The 19599-nt window shown below is 39.6% G+C and overlaps 2 protein-coding genes across 3 annotated transcripts in view; both read right to left on the bottom strand.

The window, feature by feature from the left end:
* LOC143715491 (uncharacterized) overlaps nucleotides 1–16095 on the bottom strand; it is a 659702-nt gene extending 643607 nt beyond the window's left edge. Inside the window, exon 1 of the mRNA XM_077207324.1 lies at nucleotides 15972–16095. The gene's annotated coding sequence lies outside the window, so the exon portion shown is untranslated. The remainder of the gene's footprint in view (nucleotides 1–15971) is intronic.
* LOC143715467 (uncharacterized) lies at nucleotides 7300–16140 on the bottom strand. Of its 2 annotated transcripts, XM_077207294.1 has the most exons (4): nucleotides 15972–16140; nucleotides 13324–13374; nucleotides 9996–10180; nucleotides 7300–9742 (listed from the first exon to the last, which is right to left on the bottom strand). In XM_077207294.1, the coding sequence occupies exons 3-4, from the start codon at nucleotides 10078–10080 to the stop codon at nucleotides 9069–9071; spliced, it is 759 nt and encodes a 252-aa protein (XP_077063409.1). In that variant the 5' UTR covers nucleotides 10081–10180; nucleotides 13324–13374; nucleotides 15972–16140; the 3' UTR covers nucleotides 7300–9068. The 2 variants fall into 2 exon arrangements, with proteins under 2 accessions (XP_077063409.1, XP_077063410.1); XM_077207295.1 differs by lacking the exon at nucleotides 13324–13374.
* Between the last annotated feature and the right edge of the window lie 3459 nt (nucleotides 16141–19599).

Below are 19599 nucleotides of genomic sequence, written 5' to 3'. Positions count from 1 at the left end.
TCACGTTACCATACATTTGTTATAACCGTAGTACATATAAGTTAAGTTTAACATTTAAATGCCAGTACTAATTACTACCGTATTTATATTACAAATTATACAAATTACGTTATTGATGGCTAACTGAACCAGACCTGTCATTTAAAAATTGTTAGCTTGGTTGCCGTCACTGGCATTTTTTTAATAAATAACAAGTTAAGTTGTACAAAGTAATTTAACATGATTAGCAGAAGATAATTCTTTTAAAAGCATTTAAAATCGTACTGGCCCCAAACCTTTGAACGGTAGTGTACATCACAACTTTTTGATCTTTTTGAATTTTTGCAGCGCCAAAAGCGGACCTTTTCACTGACGTAATGACGCAATGACGTACACTTGCTAGCCTGTTCCATTTACGTCTTCTCCGAATGCTAAAGAGGAGCCTCGCCTAGCCTCTGAAGGAAATGACTTGGAAGGATCAATCCTGCCAAGGAAGTATCCTTGACATTGAGAAACGGCTAGAGAGTCATGTCGAGTCGAGCGATATCCAATTTTCCCAGATCGGCCATTTTGGCTGTGGGCCATTTTGAATTATGTGCTAAAATGCTGTATTTTCTGAACGCATGAACGAATTGTTACGAAACTCGGTATGGGTCATCAGTACGATGCCCTGAAGGAGCCTGAGAAGTTTCGAAACAGCGCCACCTAGTGGTAAAATTTATTTTTCAAAGCTTATAACTCTGGGTGTGGTTGACTTATTTCCACGAGAGTCATCTCGTTAGGTTCCTGAATCCTTGCCGAGTCCACAGATATCAAACATGCTAGGTTTTGCCTTACGGTTTGTGTAGTGTTGTGATTGAGCGCTTAAAAAACATTTGCCGATATCTTCGAAACCGAGACGAAACCACCGTCAGAAGTTTGGAACCATAGCTTGTTAACTACATGCTGAAGTCCAAATGCCAAAATATTGATAGTAAGGGGTAGTAAAATTAAATCCAAGTCATGTGTCAGTCATTTTTGACGCGTTTTTTCATATAAATGTCTATAACTCCGAAGCGAATTGAGATATTTTCACCAAATTTGGCACACACATGTATGGGCTCATTCCAAAGACACATGAAAAAAATTGTGGTATTTTGCCTCTTGGTGGCGCTATAATAGAACAAAACATGAAATTCCCATTGACTTCGATACAGTTTTGTGATGTAAAATGCTATATTTAACAAATGCATTTCTGTAACATTATAAAACTCAGAATTTGCCACCAACACCATCCCCTGAAGGTACTCAAAAAATTTCTAGACAGCACCACCTGTTGTTCAAAAGTTAAAATGATATATCCAAAAATGCTAATAAGTTTTGAAAAAATATGCCTATTGTAATGACACTCATCTTAATAGATTCCTTGGGTCATGCCGAGAACATGATACCAAGTTTGACGTATTTGGACAAACTTCCTGTCCGCCATCTTTATTTACTTTCAAAACCTTCTTTTTTTAACTTCTCCTAGACCATTCGTCCGATTTTCACCAAAATCGAATCATATCATCTCCAGACCTTGCCGACTAAAAGTTATGGATTTCGTGACGATAGACGAAACCGTTTTCGTATACCGCAGCAGCAAATTTGAGGCATGCTGCCAAAATGACTATTAAGTCTTTATCTCTGCAATGCCTTCACATTTTGACACCAAACTTTGTGTGTCATTGTCACCTCACTCTGACCACATCACATCGATTTCATAACTGCGCCACCTATTTGTCGAAAGTGATAAACCATTAAAACATCTTAAAAGTTACTGTATATATGATTTTTCAGCCATTTTTCCAAATTCTCTTAAAATGTCTTTAATTGCTCCTTGCTGCAGTTGGTCTGCCACTCCCACCCATGATGGCATCTGTTGCCGCTGTGTTTTTACTCACATTACTTGTGTTTTTTTTTAACAGGGTATCTTTTGATAAGTCACATGGGCCACAGGCCATCCTTTGATAGGACACATGGGCCACAGGCCATCTTTTGATAGGACACATGGGCCACAGGCCATCTTTTGATAGGACACATGGGCCACAGGCCATCTTTTGATAGGACACATGGGCCACAGGCCATCTTTTGATAGAACACATGGGCCACAGGCCATCTTTTGATAGGACACATGAGCCACAGGCCATCTTTTGATGGGACACATGGGCCACAGGCCATCTTTTGATGGGACACATGGGCCACAGGCCATCTTGTGATAGGACGCGTGGCCACAGGGCATCTTTGATAGTACACAGGGCTCACTGCCGTCTTTTGATAGAGCACATAGCCGCGGGTCATTTTGGTTTGGCACTTGGCCGCAGCCGCTTAAAACTATTGTGTAAAACAGACGTTTAAACAGACACCTAGCCCGCGGGCCGTCTTGGTTTAGTAGCTAAACCATACTATCATGAAAAGTGCCAAGCTGCTTTGGCAAAACACCACCACCAGTAAATAGATAGAAATTTACCTAGATCATGACTGGAGAGCTTGCTAAGCTTCGAGGATGGATTTTAAATCTGGTCTTATGCAAGACTCGAATGCTGAGGAGGACCATCTGCCCAGGATTTTGATAGCAGCTGTAGAGATACCACGCTCGGCTGCTGTGGTGGCAGCACCGATCCTGAAGGAATGTCCGGTGAACTGAGAGGGAGATTGTGGCGAACAGGACGGCCGAGGGACGTGAGAGAACGGCGCGAGGCCGGTGGTGCGATGGCTAATGAGCAGCACCTGTGAAGCACACCGGTCTCGCATCTCTCACGGAGGAGCGGAAGCATAAAGGAGGAGCGACGACGTTGATGATAGAGAGAGGAACAGGCCTGTGTTTTAGTTGTGTTTGGTTTTTGTATTTGTATTTTATTTTAGCCAGCAGTCGTCCGCGAGGGGCTGCTGGCAGTTATATTTATTTTCGGTAGCCAGCAGTCGTCCGCGAGGGGCTGCTGGCGGTGTTTTGGTTTGTTTTATTTTAAATAAAGTATATTTTGATTGTTCGCCGGTTCCCGCCTCCTTCTTCCCTGAACATTGTTACAGAGATAAGCTGCAGCTTTTGAGAACAGAGTTGAGATGGGACCTGAACCAGTTATGAGAGAGAGGTGCTCCGTTGGGTATAATGAAGAGGGGAGAAATAACAGAATGTCTGGGACGGATTTTAAGGAATTTAGTCATAGAAGAGAAGGGGCAAAATTCGCTACTGATTTTAGAGATAGTTAAAGTAACGCTGGAGCCTTTGGAGTCGTTCTTAGAATGTTTAAGAAAGAGTGTGAAAAAATTAGGAAAAAATGTAAATCTGAAAAGGAAAGACCGCGGGCTGGAACGAATGTATTGGTTGCTGAAGTAAATTCTCCTGGACGCTTGAAACCGTAAAAAGCTGTTAGAAATACCGCTTCTAGCAGAGTGTTGATGTAAGTGGAAAAGAGGCCGTTGCGAACTGAAATGATTAACCTATGAATTAAAGGTAACGTCAAAGGCAACCTTTTGTCGGGGGACACAGTAGAAGTTTTGGCTATGCCTTTGAGCATTAGGCGAATAGGAGTAGCAGTGAAAAGGCTAGGAGAATCGGGGTTGAAATATTTGGCGTAGAAATGAACGCCTGCGAGTAGACTACGAATGGAAGAGATTTTTAAATTACGTTTGTCGAAATCGAACACGAGAAAGGAGCAAACGGTTGAAATCAAAATAGGAAATAAAGGAAGTTGAAAGGCAAGACAGAACATTGAAAACGAATGCCAGGCAGAAGTATAAGCTTTGAGAGTGGATGGAGCAGCGCCTTTAGACATGTACAGTCTAGCTGAGCAAAACAAATCTTCTAATATAGCGTTGTGGCAGGAAGGGGAGGGCAGGGTGCTGGAATCCTTGTTGGCTGCGGGGCAGAGTCGTCTGAAGGTCTGAAAACGAAAGCGAGATCAGCGACAACATTGAAGTGGCCAGGTATGTGAGCAGCTTTAATGATGAAGTTGTGAATGACAGATTGCCAGATTAAGCAACGCAGAAAAGGCATGATCATCGGGCAAGATGACCTGCCTTTATTAATGATAGCTACGGTAGCTTCATTATCGCAAAACATAAGAATGCGTTTCCTAGACCACTCGGGAACCCGGATTACGCTGGCTACAACTAGAGGATATAGTTTGTATAGCGCTGAAGAGAGTGAATTAGATGTTGATTTAGGAAATTCGTCCGGCCATCTCTCTTATCCCTTTTCCACCAAAAAAGAACTGGTTCGGAACTGGTGCTGGTTCAAAGTTGGTTCGGAGTTGGTTCAACTTGCGAACCTTCTCAGAACCGGTTTGTTTTTCCACTGACTAGAGCGCCCAGCGAACGACGTCGTTACGTCACTGTGTACGTCACTGTACGTCCTAGCTAGAAACACTTGCAAGTACAGCATCACTTTGGGATTATCGCTAACTCGTGTACCAAGAAATCTTTAAAAAACAATTGAAATATGTAAGTCTTTTAATCTTTTCCTTTGATATGTAATCTTTTCTGATTAGTTATGTACCCCTGTCTTGTTTTCTTCTTTGCTTACATAATGTTTTCAATAAAAAAAATAAAAATAAAAAAAAACGCTAGAAACGCCATAGCATAACAAGTACAATGGCGGACTATCGTGTTTCTGCAAATGTTTCTCCTGGCTTTGCGGTCAGAAAAGATGTTTAGAACAAATTTAAACCCGCCCCCAGCCCCCGACGTAAGCATGACGTGATAAAAGAACGGTTCTCTGGTTCTAGTCCAGCAAAGAGTTGGTGTCGCTTTGGAACCAGTTTTCCTGGCCGAGAACCGGTTCTTTGGCTGTCGAAACAAAAAGAACTGGTTCGCGAGTAGGCACCGGCTCCGAACCGGCTCTCAAAATGCTTTGGTGGAAAAGGGGTATCTGCGAACCAGTGCCCTTGGAAATATCCCCCGAACCCGACGGACGGAGCCGCGTTGGTGAATAAATGTAAATCTGCGGATGATTCGAAAGCCTCGTTATAGAAAAAAGAAATGCCGTTCCAATCATTTAGTAAGCGAGACCAGAATGTAATGTCGGACCGACAGCCTTCGTCTAACTGGACCGGATTACTAAGATCGGGCACGGAGTGTGCCGACGTTAGTAGACGCAATATGAAAGCCCAGCCTTGTGGGATGATGCTCATAGCGAAATTTAGATGGCCCAACAGGGACAATAAATCGCGCTTCGAGACGACGTGTAGAGAGGAAAAATTATCCAAAAAAGATCGGATTCTTATAAGCTTTTCTAGGGGAAGAGAGGCTTGCATTTTAACCGTATCGAGGGAGATGCCTAGAAATTCTAGGTTAGTGGAGGGGCCCAGAGTTTTCTCTGAAGAGAGGGGAACGCCGACGTCGCTGAAAACCTGCTTTAAGATATCGAGAATGGTAGAATAGGGAGAAGGGAAATCGATTAGCAAGAAATCATCGAGTAGATGCAAAACGAATGGAAGTTTGCAGACGTTCAGCAGGATCCAACACAAAGCTTCCGAGAGACTGTTGAAGATATGAGGGCTGCTTCTACACCCGAAAGTAAGCCTTACTGCGAAATAGAATTTTGAATCCCATTTAACTCCGAATCGTGGCCAGTCAGCAGGGTGAATTGGCATGGTTTTAAAAGCGTCTTTTATGTCTGCTTTAGCCAGCCAAGCACCTTGGCCAGCTAACTTGATTAACTGTATGGCTGTTATCCATCGAAGCGTAGTGAAGGGAGAATGGTTCTAGCGGAATGCATTCATTGATTCATTTGGGGTTTGTATCGCCGTGGGCAGACTGATTTCGGGTGCGGGTCCTTGAACAGGCTACAAATATGAGCAAAACGACAATTATTCAATGAACACACAGCTTCGTTAAACATATTGTAAATGGGATTACCATTAAGTGTTTCGAGAGGGCGCCCTCTACTGGAGGAGCTACGTTTCCAGTCCCACAGACAGCGGCCGGATCGTGCCTGGGAAAAGCTTTCGGGGAAAGAGCAGCTGAGTGTCCGTGAGCGCTGCAGATAGAACACGACACGACTTCTTTGGCCGCCAAAGTGACGAACTAGCAGTTCGGTATCAGTGATGGACCAGTCAAGTCTTGAATTGTAGAGTGAAATGCAAGACTCGGATTTAGCAGAAAATGATTTATGATACTCATAGAATAAAGTCCTCCCGTACCTTTGATTAAAGTCTGCCATCATTGATAGATAAAGGTCTAACTCTTCCCTCCTATCTGGGAAAACTTGGCATAGGCTGTCCCTGTAAATGCTAAATGCAATTACGAACTCTCCAAACGATAGATTGCGTTGCAAACGTGGATCTTAAGTGTTGAGGAGAACTGCCACGTCACCGCTGTCCACCATTTTCCTGTCAGCAGCAGGCGAAGGAAGGAGTAAAGGAGCCAGGTTGATGTCCTTACCTTGGATAATATTTGACCTGAGATGTTGAGATACTGTAGCGGCGGCGGGTGGAACAAAACGCCTACCGAAAGCTTGAGCTGGTGTTGATGAGGAGAGATTAAAGTTGGGAGAATCCTGAGAAGAGGAGCGGGCAGAGAGGCCGATGTAGAAGGTATGCTCGCTGAGATGTTACCGGAAAAGGAAGGCCGGGTTGTAACGAGATCTGGGCTGCGGTCAGGGTTGCCGAAGGAGTTTTCAAAATCCGTCATCTTGGACTGTAACCCTTTAACCGTTTGGGATGAGTTTTGAACAGCAGAAAGAAGCAGCTGGTTAGTGTCGGGAGGGTCAGCAAATTCCGGAGGAGATATCTCTTGTGTCGGTCGTGATGTTCTTTTAGCTGGGCTAGGTGTAGATTTTGCGGGTCTTTTCCCACTGGCTTTTTTCGGTTGATCAGAGGTTGCGGCGGCATCTGGATGTGGAGAAGTAGATGCAGGTGGATTGGCCAGTACTGTATATTCTGGGCCAAGAGAATATTCATCTTCTCTTGAAATTCCTTCGCTAACAGGGATGCCGGCGTCCTCGAGAGCGTTTAGTATGTGTTCAGAAGACCAGCTCACCCATGAAGAGGTGCGGCATTGAATGCGGGGACTGCGGCGTGTGGCAGAAGGAGATGGCTGAACGAAATCGTCTGATTCCGAATAATCGCAAATGGATTGCATGTCCTGAGACATGGTTTTGTTACTACTGGCGCTAACAATGAGTTTAGGTTGAAGCGACAGCATCTGTGAACTAGGGCTGTCAAAATTGCTCAAAAATGACGTTCGAATATTCCCTCTAAAAAACACACATATATTCTAACTATTCGAATATCTGGTTGCACATTTTTTCAATGACGCGCATTACGTCAATAACAGGACAAATTAATACAGAGACATAACTACTTGTATAGGTAGTTTATTTAAATTTAAACATATTTAACAACGTATTACCTACACAAAAACAAGTAAAACAACTAATAATGGCAAAGACCGCAGACCTCACTCTCGCTCGCTCGTTCATTTGGGTGCACATTTTCGAGTTGTGACCATGTTGCTAGTGGTCGAATGGTATGCTAACTGTATCTTAGATATCAGAATCAGAAAGAGCTTTATTGCCAAGTGTGCTTGCACACACAAGGAATTTGTTTTGGTACTGAGGCTTCCAGTGGACATATACAAATACAACATGAAACATAATACTACAAATTATAAGAATAAAAAATAAAAATATAAATATAGATAGCTTGCATACAACTTTATCTTGCGGCTCCACAATTTTACCATCCACCGACCAAAATCCGAAGTACTTCCAGACATGGCTTTTTAGATTTTGGGGGGTTAAAATCACTTTCTCTGCTGCGGTCGAGTTGGGCACTGCACTTTCTGCCATCTTCCATGTAAGTCAACTTTCAGCAGTGACGCTGTGCCAGAGTGACTCAGCTGTGACCTGTTCCTGATCCGTCAGGCAGCGCGCGCGCGCCTCCGCTACCGCGTTTTTTTTTTTTTTTTTCACATTCGAATATTAATTTTCACCTTCGAATTTCTGTTTTTTTAAAACTAGAATTTAGGATATTCGTTGACAGCCCTACTGTGAACTCTGACATGTGTAAGTACCGCTCTTTTATACGGGCTATTAGGGTATGATTGGATAAATGAGATGGTAATGCATGACGTGAATGATTGAGTCTTCCTGGCAGAACTTGCGCTAGGCTTCATTTCTTTCCAGCGATCAATTTTCTGCAAAAATAACGATCGACATAATTGTTTGCTTTGCAGCCCCTTTAAATAAAGTTTTAAAAAAGACCAAGCATTCGATCTACGTCAGAGCATCAGAGCGTCCACGAATCTTTCCACGGCATTGCTGGCAATTCGCTCTCGCCGGCGGCGGTGTGAACGCACGGTCAGATATAGGACCCATGGCTGCTAGCCTCGATTTATTACTAACTGACCCTTAGGACCCCCCGGACTAGATGACCTCAGAGGGCAGAGGTCCATACCCAGCTGTTCCCGAAGTGTCTCGCTCCTGTATTTCAGATGTATAAACATACAAACATTTCCCGGTCACATACATTTGTCTTCCTGTTCCCCCCTCACACTACAAATGAGAAAAAAACATGTTGCATTCCTTTGCAATATCTACTACAGATCAATGAGAATCAAATTTTTGCATTACACGAGACAGGAAAGTGTGTATTCCTAAGGTGAGAGACTTTTTATTTCATAATAAGTTACGAAAGTAACATTAGATTAATGACACTGACATATAGTTTACAACATCTCAGACCGCAGATACTGAATAAGGACAACAAGTTTTTCTCAGAGGGTCTTTTTCTTAAAATGACTCTGACAGAACTCTCAATAGCTTTCATGCGCATCTTTCAAAATGAAAGCCTTGTATCAGAAATAGATCATAGAGTTAAGTTTGCTGTTGTTTCTTTGACTGCAAACTCCACGACCAACCAGTTGAGAAACACTGAACTAGATGATACTGTGCTTTTGGAAGCGACTCCATATTTTTTCATCTCACACCATTTACTAGAATGTATTTGACATGAAAATTAATTGTTGCTCATTGTGACGACTCCTTACGACATATCTTAATGTGAGTCAGAAGTCTTCTTTTCTTATTAAAGCTCTTCTCACACTGAGTACAGTAGTACGGCTCAAACTCAAGTATGAACTCGCTCGTGTGATTTTATATATTCAGACCGAGTGAAACTCTTGTCACAATATGAGCACTTGTAAGGTTTTTCTCCAGTATGAATTCTTTGGTGTCGTTTCAGATGCTCAGCTTTAGTAAAGCTCTTCCCACAGTCACAACACATATAATCTCTCACTTCATTGTGTATTTTCTGGTGCAGTTTAAAATGGACCAGCTGTGAAAAACTCTTTACACAGAGAGAACACACATAAGGCTTCTCACCTGAATGAACTTTCAGGTGTGATTTTAGATTTGATGACGAATTAAAACCTTTACCACACTGATCACATTTAAATGCTTTTTCTCCAGAGTGAATGAGCAGATGATAATGGAGAGCTGATCCATCAGAAAAACTCTTTCCACACTGAGTGCATGTATACGGTTTCTCTCCAGTGTGAATTCTCATGTGTGTGTTAAGGCTTCCTTTCCGTGAGAAACTCTTTCCACACTGAGTGCATGTATACGGTTTCTCTCCAGTGTGAATTCTCATGTGTGTGTTAAGGCTTCCTTTCTCTGTGAAACTCTTTCCACACTGAGTGCATGTGTGTGTCTTTTTGGCTTTTGTTCTTTGAATTGTAAAGTTACAATGTTCCTCCTCCACTTCATTCAGTTCTTGTCTTTCCTCTTTCACTCTCACCTGGTCTAAAATACACAGAAATACAGTTAGAATCAGTTAAAGCATACCATTATTTATTAACAGAAAGCAACAGAGATCAGATCTTTCACTTTTTGTTCTGTCATACACCTGTTAATACAGTTAAAATATATTTGACAACTGCTTTATACAAGGTTATGATCATTTAGATGCATTTCTCCATCATATATCATCGATATACTGCTTATTAATTAATCTACCAAAGCAGTCAACAATGAAGAATCAAGAATGGACACCAACCTATTTGTTCCTCAGTATCTTCATGTTTGATTCTGGATGGTTCTGGATCACTCATGTCTTCAATCTCCTCTTTAATAAACTCCATCTTTAACAGTCACACAGATTTCAGCTGCTACTCCTGGAGTTTGTCCTTCTCTTGTAGGATGATGGGAATAATCCCAGTATTTGATATAAGACTACATAGCCTATAATAAAAGATAAAAAGATTTCAATCCTGAACCAAACATATTTTTATATATAAATAATTCCCCACTCCTCCCGTCCTGCAGAGACGTTTTTGCTTTTTAGTGGCGTGTTGGTGTTCCGGTACCCCAGCCATGTCAACGAAACGAATTAATGAAAATTAGCTTATCAATGCATATCTATATTCGCGCCTACAATATCTTGTAGAACTTTAAAAAAAAAGAAGAAAAAAAGGTGCTGCGGCAAATGAGCAGCCGGCGGGGACTCAACCTCCACGGACAGTTTTTAATGTTTTATCAGACGATAACTACTCAAGATCAGGGGCGTGTCTAGAAGGGGGGCACGGGGTGGCACTGCCCCCCCTGGAATATGATTGGCCCCCCTCCTGGTGGCCCCCCAACATCATTGGGCTAGATTTACTGTCAACCTGACAATGCCCATCGCCATAGGATCAGAGCGCTGTCAATCACTGCTTGCTTTACGATTCTCAAATCGGAATCAAAGGTCCACGTTTTTCAAACAGTAGAAGAGAGACACACCTCGACACATCACTGTTTACGGTATATACACACTCAATTACAGTATATATTTTGAAATATCGCATCGTATGTGTTAGAAATGAAATTGTCCAACGAAAGTGCCCAATCTTGGTCTTTATTTAAAAAAGATATGAATGAACAATTCTCACCAGCGCTGGGGAGAAGAATCTCAATCTCTAATATCTGGGTTATACAATGTTTCACGTCACATTTTAGTATCGCCTCAGCTCGCCTCAGCCCGTTTTGAACCTCGCTGTAGGTGATACGAAAAAAAGTACCGTATTTTCCGCACTATAAGGCGCACTTAAAAGCCTTTAATTTTCTCAAAAAACGACAGTGCGCCTTATAATCCGGAGCGCCTTATATATGGATCAATTAGTTAATTGGATCAATTGGTTAATAACGCTCCGCGTTATTAAATTTGCCCGCGAACTCGTGCTCGTGTCCATCTTATGCCCGATCTGTTACACGGCCAGTTCAAACTCGTATAAATCAGGTTATGTGTGTAAGTCACGTGCCCGCTCACGAGCGCTCACTCTTACTAACAGACATACGAACAGACACACTGTCCCAGGTGCTGCTTGCGCGTCACAGAATGTTTATAAAGCGTTCCCCGTTCACAGCAACCGGGTTGTCTCATTCAAAACAGCCAGCTGTTGCTGTCAGCGAGCCGCCGCACATGAATACTCATATGAGTCAGGCTGCGAACGTAAGTTACGTGCCCGCCCCAGCGCGCTCACGCTTACTAATAAACGCCTCGCCTCCGGCGCCACTCACTCGCTACATTCCCTTTAGCACATCTAGTGGATGCATAACGCAAACCCAGTCAAACGTTTGACTGCAGTATCTTATGCGCCTTATAATCCGGTGCGCCCTAAATACAGTAAAATGTTCTCAAATAGATCATTCATTGAAGGTGCGCCTTTTAATCCGGTGCGCCTTATAGTGCGGAAAATTTGGTACCCGAAAGCAGGTACAGGTACAACTTTTACGCAGTGGAAAACCAAACAAAGGCGAGTCGAGCTGAGGCGAGCTGGTACTGTGTAGTGGAAAAGCGCCATAAAGGTCCTTCTTAAAGGGATAGTTCAGCCAAAAATGAAAATTCTGTCAGTATTTACTCAGCCTCATGTTGTTCCAACCTCGTAAGATCTTCGTTCATCTTCGGAACATGAATTAAGATATTTTTGAAGAAATCTGAGAGCTGGATCACTCCTCCATACTCCTCCATAGGCTTCTTCAGGGATTGAACTTGCAGGCCCCGAAAAGTTATTAAAGATAGCGTTAAAATAGTCTACAGTGACTACAGTGGCTCAATCTTAAGTTTATCAAGCGACGAGAATACTTTTTGTGTGCAATAAAAAAAACAAAATAACGACTTTATTTCAACTATTAATTTCCTTCTCTGTGGGCTTCTAGTCAGTTAGTGTAGTGTGATAGCGTAGAGCTGCGTCACACGTAGGCTCACTATTGGCCGATGTGTGTGACATACAACAACAGAAGCTCTACGCTATTATACTAGTGAACTGACTCGAGGCCTACAGAGAAGGAAACGAATAGTTGAAATGAAGTCGTTATTTATTTTTTGTGCACAAAAAGTATTCTCATCGCTTGATAAACTTAAGATTGAGCCACTGTAGTCACTTGGACTATTTTAACGATATCTTTAATAACTTTTAGGGGCTGGCAAGCTTCAATCCCTTAAGAAGCCTATGGAGGAGTGATCCAGCTCTCAGATTTCATCAAAAATATCATAATTCGTGTTCCGAAGATGAACGAAGGTCTTACGAGATTGGGACAACATGAGGGTGAGTAAATACTGACAGAATTTTCATTTTTGGGTGAACTAACCCTTTAATATGAAACAGATGTTTGACTTGCATTCCCAGGAATTTGTGCAAGTAAAGCCGTTTCACTCTGGACAAAGCTGAGATGAAGAAAACACATTTCAAACAGTAAGTTAGTCTGATTACCTTCATGTGTGACTGATCAAGCCAGTAACGTTAGATTAGCAAACGTAACTTCGGCAGACTGAATAGAGATGACTTGTCAGTGTTATTCCGCAGCAGCGCACACGATCACATAAATATAAAATAGATACATATTACTTTATCTTTTGTTTTAAAGACTAAAGGCACTATAATCTTTTTCTATAAAAGCAAAGCCTTGGTAAACATTAAAATGTGAGAACTTTACATGCAACTCTGTGTAATGAATGGGTTTTTGTTTATTTTTACACCGCAACAGGACATCCAAGGTTTCTTTAAGAAACCTTTCCAAGGTGTGTGTTGAGAATAAAGCATGTTAGGTGATGTTTTTTATTTATTAGAACAAAACTGTGTGGTCCAATCCATGTAAAATAAAAAAATTATTTTCAGGCTCTTGTTAACAAGTATTTATTTCCAGTTGAACTTCTGATTTCCCATGGGTCCCCCCATTTATAAAATCCTGGAATCGCCCCTGCTCAAAGATTTTGCTTTAGTATAATTTCGGGACTATTAGGGCTGGATTCGGGACAACAGCTTAGATTTCAGGACTTTCACGAATTTTTTGGGACGTCTGGACACCCTATAGTGTCAACAGACTAAAACAAACTACAGCATCATCACCTTTGAAATTTCACTTCAGTTCTTGCCTTTGCTCTTTCACTTCCATCGGGTCTGAAATATTAAAACATATTCAGTTATTAAAATGAGTTCAAGGATGATTAATGTGAATTTTCAAGTGAACCCTGATTTAATAACAGAAAACAAGCGAGATGGGTTTATCAAATATTATATTTTTGATGTACAAAAAGTTAGTTTTGTCATCCTCTTGTTAATAGTCAAAATGTGAATGACAACTGCTGCACAAGATTATTTGCTTATTTTTCACAGCTCTTATGATTGGTATCTAACAATATTAAGCATTTGAACTAATTGAAAAAAAATCATAGAAACAGCCACTCCGGTTTATTTATTTTTTTACATTGAATATTATGTTTTGTGTGAAAGGTAACTATAGAATTAAACAAGAATCTGGTTATTCAGATAATAGACTAAATATTTTGTCTTTGAACTTTCGTTATACAAATCAAATTACACACCAGTGAATTTTGTCCAAAAAGTCTTGTAAATATATAGCAGATTTCACCCAGCAACACAAATGAACCACATCTGCAGTTTATTGAGAGAGGATATAAACAACACACACACACACACACACACACACACACACACACACACACACACACACACACACACACACACACACACACACACACACACACACACACACACACACACACACACACACACACACACACACACACACACACACACACACACACACACACACACACACACACACTCTTCCAGCTGAAGGATGCATTAGAAAAGACACATTAATTACCGTCCTCCCTGATAGAGGTGGGCGATACTGCAAAATTCGGTATCGATCCGATACCAAGTAAATACAGCGCCAGTATCGCCGATATCGATACCAATACTTTTTAATTTTAAAAGCATGCACTTTAACTTACATGCACTTTCCTGTGCTAGAGCAGTGTGTCATGATTTATGAGGTGAATGCATCATTAATATGCTAAATCTGAATACGTTTTCATGACCACTAAATATTTTGTGATTTGTGCTCTCAACTCGCCTGTAATTAATCAATGACTTTTACCAAACTACCCTAATTATAGTAAATGCACTATTGTACACTAGCCATTTATCTGATCAAAAATACAGTAAAAACTGTAATATTATTACAATTTAACATGGGCTATTCTGTCATTTATTCCTGTGATTGTTGTGGCAGATTTAAGGGCTCTGGTTCTGGTCTGCAGATTTCAGAGTTCTCTAATTCAGGTTTCAGAGAAAATCTTTCTGAGTCGAAGTTCCAGGTCTCAGAAGTAACTTTATTGAGCAATTCAACAAAGTGAGATGCCAGCTGGCCATCTGATTTTACAGTGGTCGACATTCAGGTCTTATACCTTTTTCTTATCGTTGGTACCCAATGAGCATCTGTATTATTATCCTATTACACAATGGGCATCTGTATTATTATCTGTTTTCTTCCTTGTAATCTCGCCACCATTAAAAACATCTCCCCTAAACCTTCTCCTATTGGTGGAACATCTTACATTGTTTATGTTTCTCTTCCAGTGCTTCCTAACACCTGCATCTCTACTACAAGTTTTTTGGATACTTTTCCATTCTCTTATCCCTGTCCTCATATGCCCTGTCCTTACATGCCCTGTGACCTAGTTTTTCTGCTTGGCATTACAGCACTTAAAGTTGTACATGAGACAGAAGAGATTCCCCAACATGATCAAAGTTGAATTTTCAGCATCATTACTCCAGTCTTCATGATCCTTCATGATGAGAATTCATTTTAATATGCTGGTTTGCTGCTCAAGAAACATTTCTTATTTTTATCAATGTTGAAAACAGTTGAATGTTTTTGTGAAAACTAAATCATTTTGCATAAAATGTATCATGATGAAAGAAAGAAAGAAGTTGAAAGAACAGCATTTATATGAAAAAGATTTTTTTTTTTTAACTGTGTAAAACCCTTGACTGTCACTTTGGATCAATTGAATGCATCGATCCTTGTTGAATAAAAATATTAATTTCATTAAACAAATCATACTGACGTCAACATTTTGAACCGTTATGTAAACTTTTAATTTGTTTATTGCGAAATAATTCCCGATTGTTTCTCTGTCATCTAAGCAAGGCTTTGTTTCCCAAACGCACTGAGACAGAAGCACCAGCAGCAAACGCTCTCTGAGATTGATTGATTTCGCCTTGTCTCCAGATGACTAGGAGAAATAGTTCTACCCTACAAAATTATTCGCTTTTTTTTTTAACTTAGGAGATTTTTTACGCACTGAATTGCGTTCTAAATTAATAAAAATTACTGGTAAAAAAAATATAAACATACATTAACATCGAAATGAATGCTAAACATATTTTAACAACGACTTAATCCACCAAAATGATGTGGAGTTTTTTTTAAGCGTTAAAAAAAGTTTAAAAAATACATTAAACAGAAAAACACATAGCCTTATTCCGGTTTTATGGCACTTCCATAATATAAACTCAAAACTTCACTTAATTGTAACGAGGCTTCAGCAAAGTGAGGATCATTTGCAGCTTTATTGTAATCTTGGTCGTACAATCAGGGTCAATAACCAGCAAACACAACAGTAGAGACAAAGCAACTCGTAATCTGTAAACAGGCATTAAGTTTAGGTCAGGCAGAAACTTACATAAATCAGTCCACAATAGAAACAGTCCAGGGCAGGCAGCAAAGAATCAAGAAGAGAATAAACAGTCCAAGAGTAATCCACGGGAAGACAAAACCACAGGCAGAAACGCTCAGAGATGTTCACCAGGGCAAAACAAAACTTCACAATGAGGATCTTCTTCTTCATCTGTGTTTTTTTATTGGCAGTTTGCAAACAAAGTGCATTACCGCCATCTTCTGGATTCATCTTCTGGATTCATCTTCTGTCATTTTATATATGTTACAAAAAAAAAAAAATATATATATATATATATATATATATAATAAAACCTAAATCTTGAGTTTCTTTCATCATAACATCCTTAATTATAGATTGTGTGCCAGGCAAACTCAATAGGTTTTCTGTTGCCTTCTCTAGTTCATTTCTTTTTTCAGAGTACTTTCTACTCATCAAGAGTATATGTTTTACATTTCCCAATTCTCCACAATGAATACATAATCCAGTCTGGTGTTTTCCTATTAACTTCAGGCAACTAATTCATCGTGTGTGCCATATTCTCAACCTTGTAAGCATAGTTTCCTCCTGTCGTATTATACTTTTCTTTTTAACCATCACTTCTTTCTGGATGCTGTATAAATGTCTTCATTTCTCTTCCTGATCCCATGTATCCTGCCACATTTGTATCTTTAATGATAACTTTAATTATAATTTGCTAAGTGGAACTTGTATATTTATATTCTCTGCATTCTTTTGCTAATGTATCCAGCTTTTCATTTCCCTCAATACCCACATGCGCTGGAACCCAGGTAAACTGTACATTTTTTGTTTAGTTAATCTAAAAGTTAATCTAAAAATGAGTTGATTTATTTCTTCTAAAAGATCTTGCTTACATATAGATTTCCACTCTGAATACTTGATAGGGAGGACATGAATCTGATCAGATTACTATCATATCAACTTCCTCTAATCCATTGCAGTGCTAAAATAATGGCCATTATTTCAACTGAGAAGACTGAGAGGGGATCTGAAGTTGTTTTTTGGATGTTAATGTTGTATTTTGGGATGAATACAGCTGCACCCGTCTTGCCAGTTATTGGATCTTTGGATCCATCTGTGTAAATCTGTATTGAGTCATCATACCTGGTTTCTATTTAGCCTATAGAACAGTTTTAGAACATTTATTATACAGAGCCTTTGGATGGCAAATTTTCTTATAGGTCAACAATATTCTTTCACAAACCTAATGTGAACCTGAGAAAAGTGTCTATGACAAGTCAGAAAGATACAACTCAAAAACAACTTCCACTAATGTCACAGAACACGAGTTAATTTCACTATACATTTGCTTTATCTGAATCTCATTGTTTATTTGAAGTATTGGGTCTGTAGATAACTTTTGCTCACAAAATCACACTGCCAGTGAAATGGTAATTTTATTACATTTGTTTCCAGTCTCTTTTTAAATTTTGGTATTTCTTTGAGTAAGCGTTCAATCAAAGAATAATTCAATAATTTTCTTGTTTTCCAACATATAAAGCACAAATGTTGTGGCATTTCACAGAAACATTAGTTTATTAGTAACAACACATTTACTTTATGTGAATCTCACATGATTTACTTGAAAGTTTGGGATCTGATGAAAACATTTGCTCGCTGTGACACAGAACAATGCTTTTTAAACAACAAAAAACAGAGCATTCTGGCAAGATCAAGAGACACAAGAAATGTATTTCTCCACACTTACATAAACTGTCCATTATGCCTTGTTCAGATTACACGATTTTAGCCTGATTTTGGCACAATCCGTTTGACGTAGGATGACGAGGGGATTCAAAAAGGACAATGGGCGTCGGGACGCAAGATTCGATCGTTTCATCTCGTATAGTGGACGACAACCGGCGCAGCGTCTGCGATGCTTCAAGACATCACGATAAAAAGACTAGCATGTTTTACAAAAAAATGGAGCGCAACTGGAAGAAAACAAAACAAGAGATATTTTACATTTCATGGAAAGAGAGCAAAATTACATACAGCGAAGCCTTAAAATCTGCTATATCTGCTTATTTTTCAACCCTATTAAAATAAACAAAACACTAGTTATTTATTTGAAACAGTGGCTAAATTACCAAAAAATAAAGCTTCAAGCCCAGATGTTTCCAAGCAGCACAGCAGTAATGACTTTAAAAACTTCTTCACTTACAAGATTGATAATAATATCAGGGAGAAAATTATAACTATGCAACTGTCAACTACAGTATCGCATCAGGAAGTGCATTGTATTCTCCCTGAGGAAAGATTTGATTCATTCATTGCTATAGGAGAGGAATATTTTTTTAAACTCGTTAAATCATCTAAATCGACAACATGTATGTTAGTCCCTATACCAACTAAGCTAATGAAAGAGATGCTTCCAGAGGTCATAGATCTTCTTCTTAATATCATTAATTGTAATTTTCATACGATCCACATGATATGTTATCGTCGACGGATGATGACGAACTACGCAACATTGAAGCTTATGATCTCAGCATTATGTGAACATGTCGTGGACACACCTTTCCTCTAAACCAACCAGAGTCTGAGATATTCAGCACGCAATTTTACCTCAGAGTAAAAAAAAAGTAATCAGATATTCTGCGGCGCGCAGTTTTGACCCACTCTCTCATAACTCACACAATAGGCTTCTTCTTCTTCTTCTTTAAGAGTTTTATGGCGGTTGGCAAACCAGCTAAAAAGGTGCATTTACCGCCACCAACTGGACAGGAGTGTGAAGCGTCAATAGCGTTAAGCAACTTATCCAAAAAAAAAAAAAAAAAAAAAATCTATTTAACTATATCCTGTCAACCAATCCTGTTTCCCTTAGATATCTTATTAAAGCACTATACACCCTTTTCTCTTTCTGTGCGTTTTGAAATATGCTATCTAATGTCAACGTATTAATACCTAAGTATTCTAATGTTTCTATTAAATTGCTTCTTTCTCTATTGTATCCTGAACACTGAATCAACACATGTTCAACTGTTTCTGACAATCCACATTTATCACAATTCCCCGATTCTCTTTTCCCAATAATAAATAATGAGTAATTAAGTCCTGAATGCCCTATTCGAAGCCTAGATATAATAGAATCTTCCTTTCTGCTTCCGTATTTCTTTCTCTCAACCCCAACTTTGTTTTGAATTTTATACAAATGTCTACCTTTTGTCTCCTTATCCCATTTCTCTTGCCAGATCTTATTTAGAGCAGATTTTATTAATACTTTAACTTCAGTTTTACTCAGAGATACATTAATGTCTATTACATTACGTTTTAAAGATCTCTTTGCCAGCTGATCCACCTCCTCATTACCCTCTACTCCCACATGTGCTGGAACCCAAAGAAATGAAATACTTACTTCTATTCTGTATATTCTGTACAAGTTTTGTAACACTTCATACAAAATATCCTGCCTAGAGGCTGACTTTCCACTATTTATACTCATTAAAACTGAATAGGAGTCTGAACAAATCACTACATCCATTGGTCGAACTTCTTCCACCCATTGAAGTGCCATTAAAATCCCAATCATTTCTGTTGTATATACCGAAACATAATCTGTAATTCTCTTTTCAATACTATATTTAAAATGAGGAATGTAAACTGCTGCTGC

This window comes from Siphateles boraxobius, unplaced genomic scaffold, assembly GCF_051911475.1.
Source record: "Siphateles boraxobius isolate OS27281-9 unplaced genomic scaffold, OSU_SipBor_1 6, whole genome shotgun sequence".
Taxonomy (NCBI): domain Eukaryota; kingdom Metazoa; phylum Chordata; class Actinopteri; order Cypriniformes; family Leuciscidae; genus Siphateles; species Siphateles boraxobius.
Note: the sequence above shows the minus strand (reverse complement) of the source record. Positions and strands in the feature narration are given on the sequence as shown.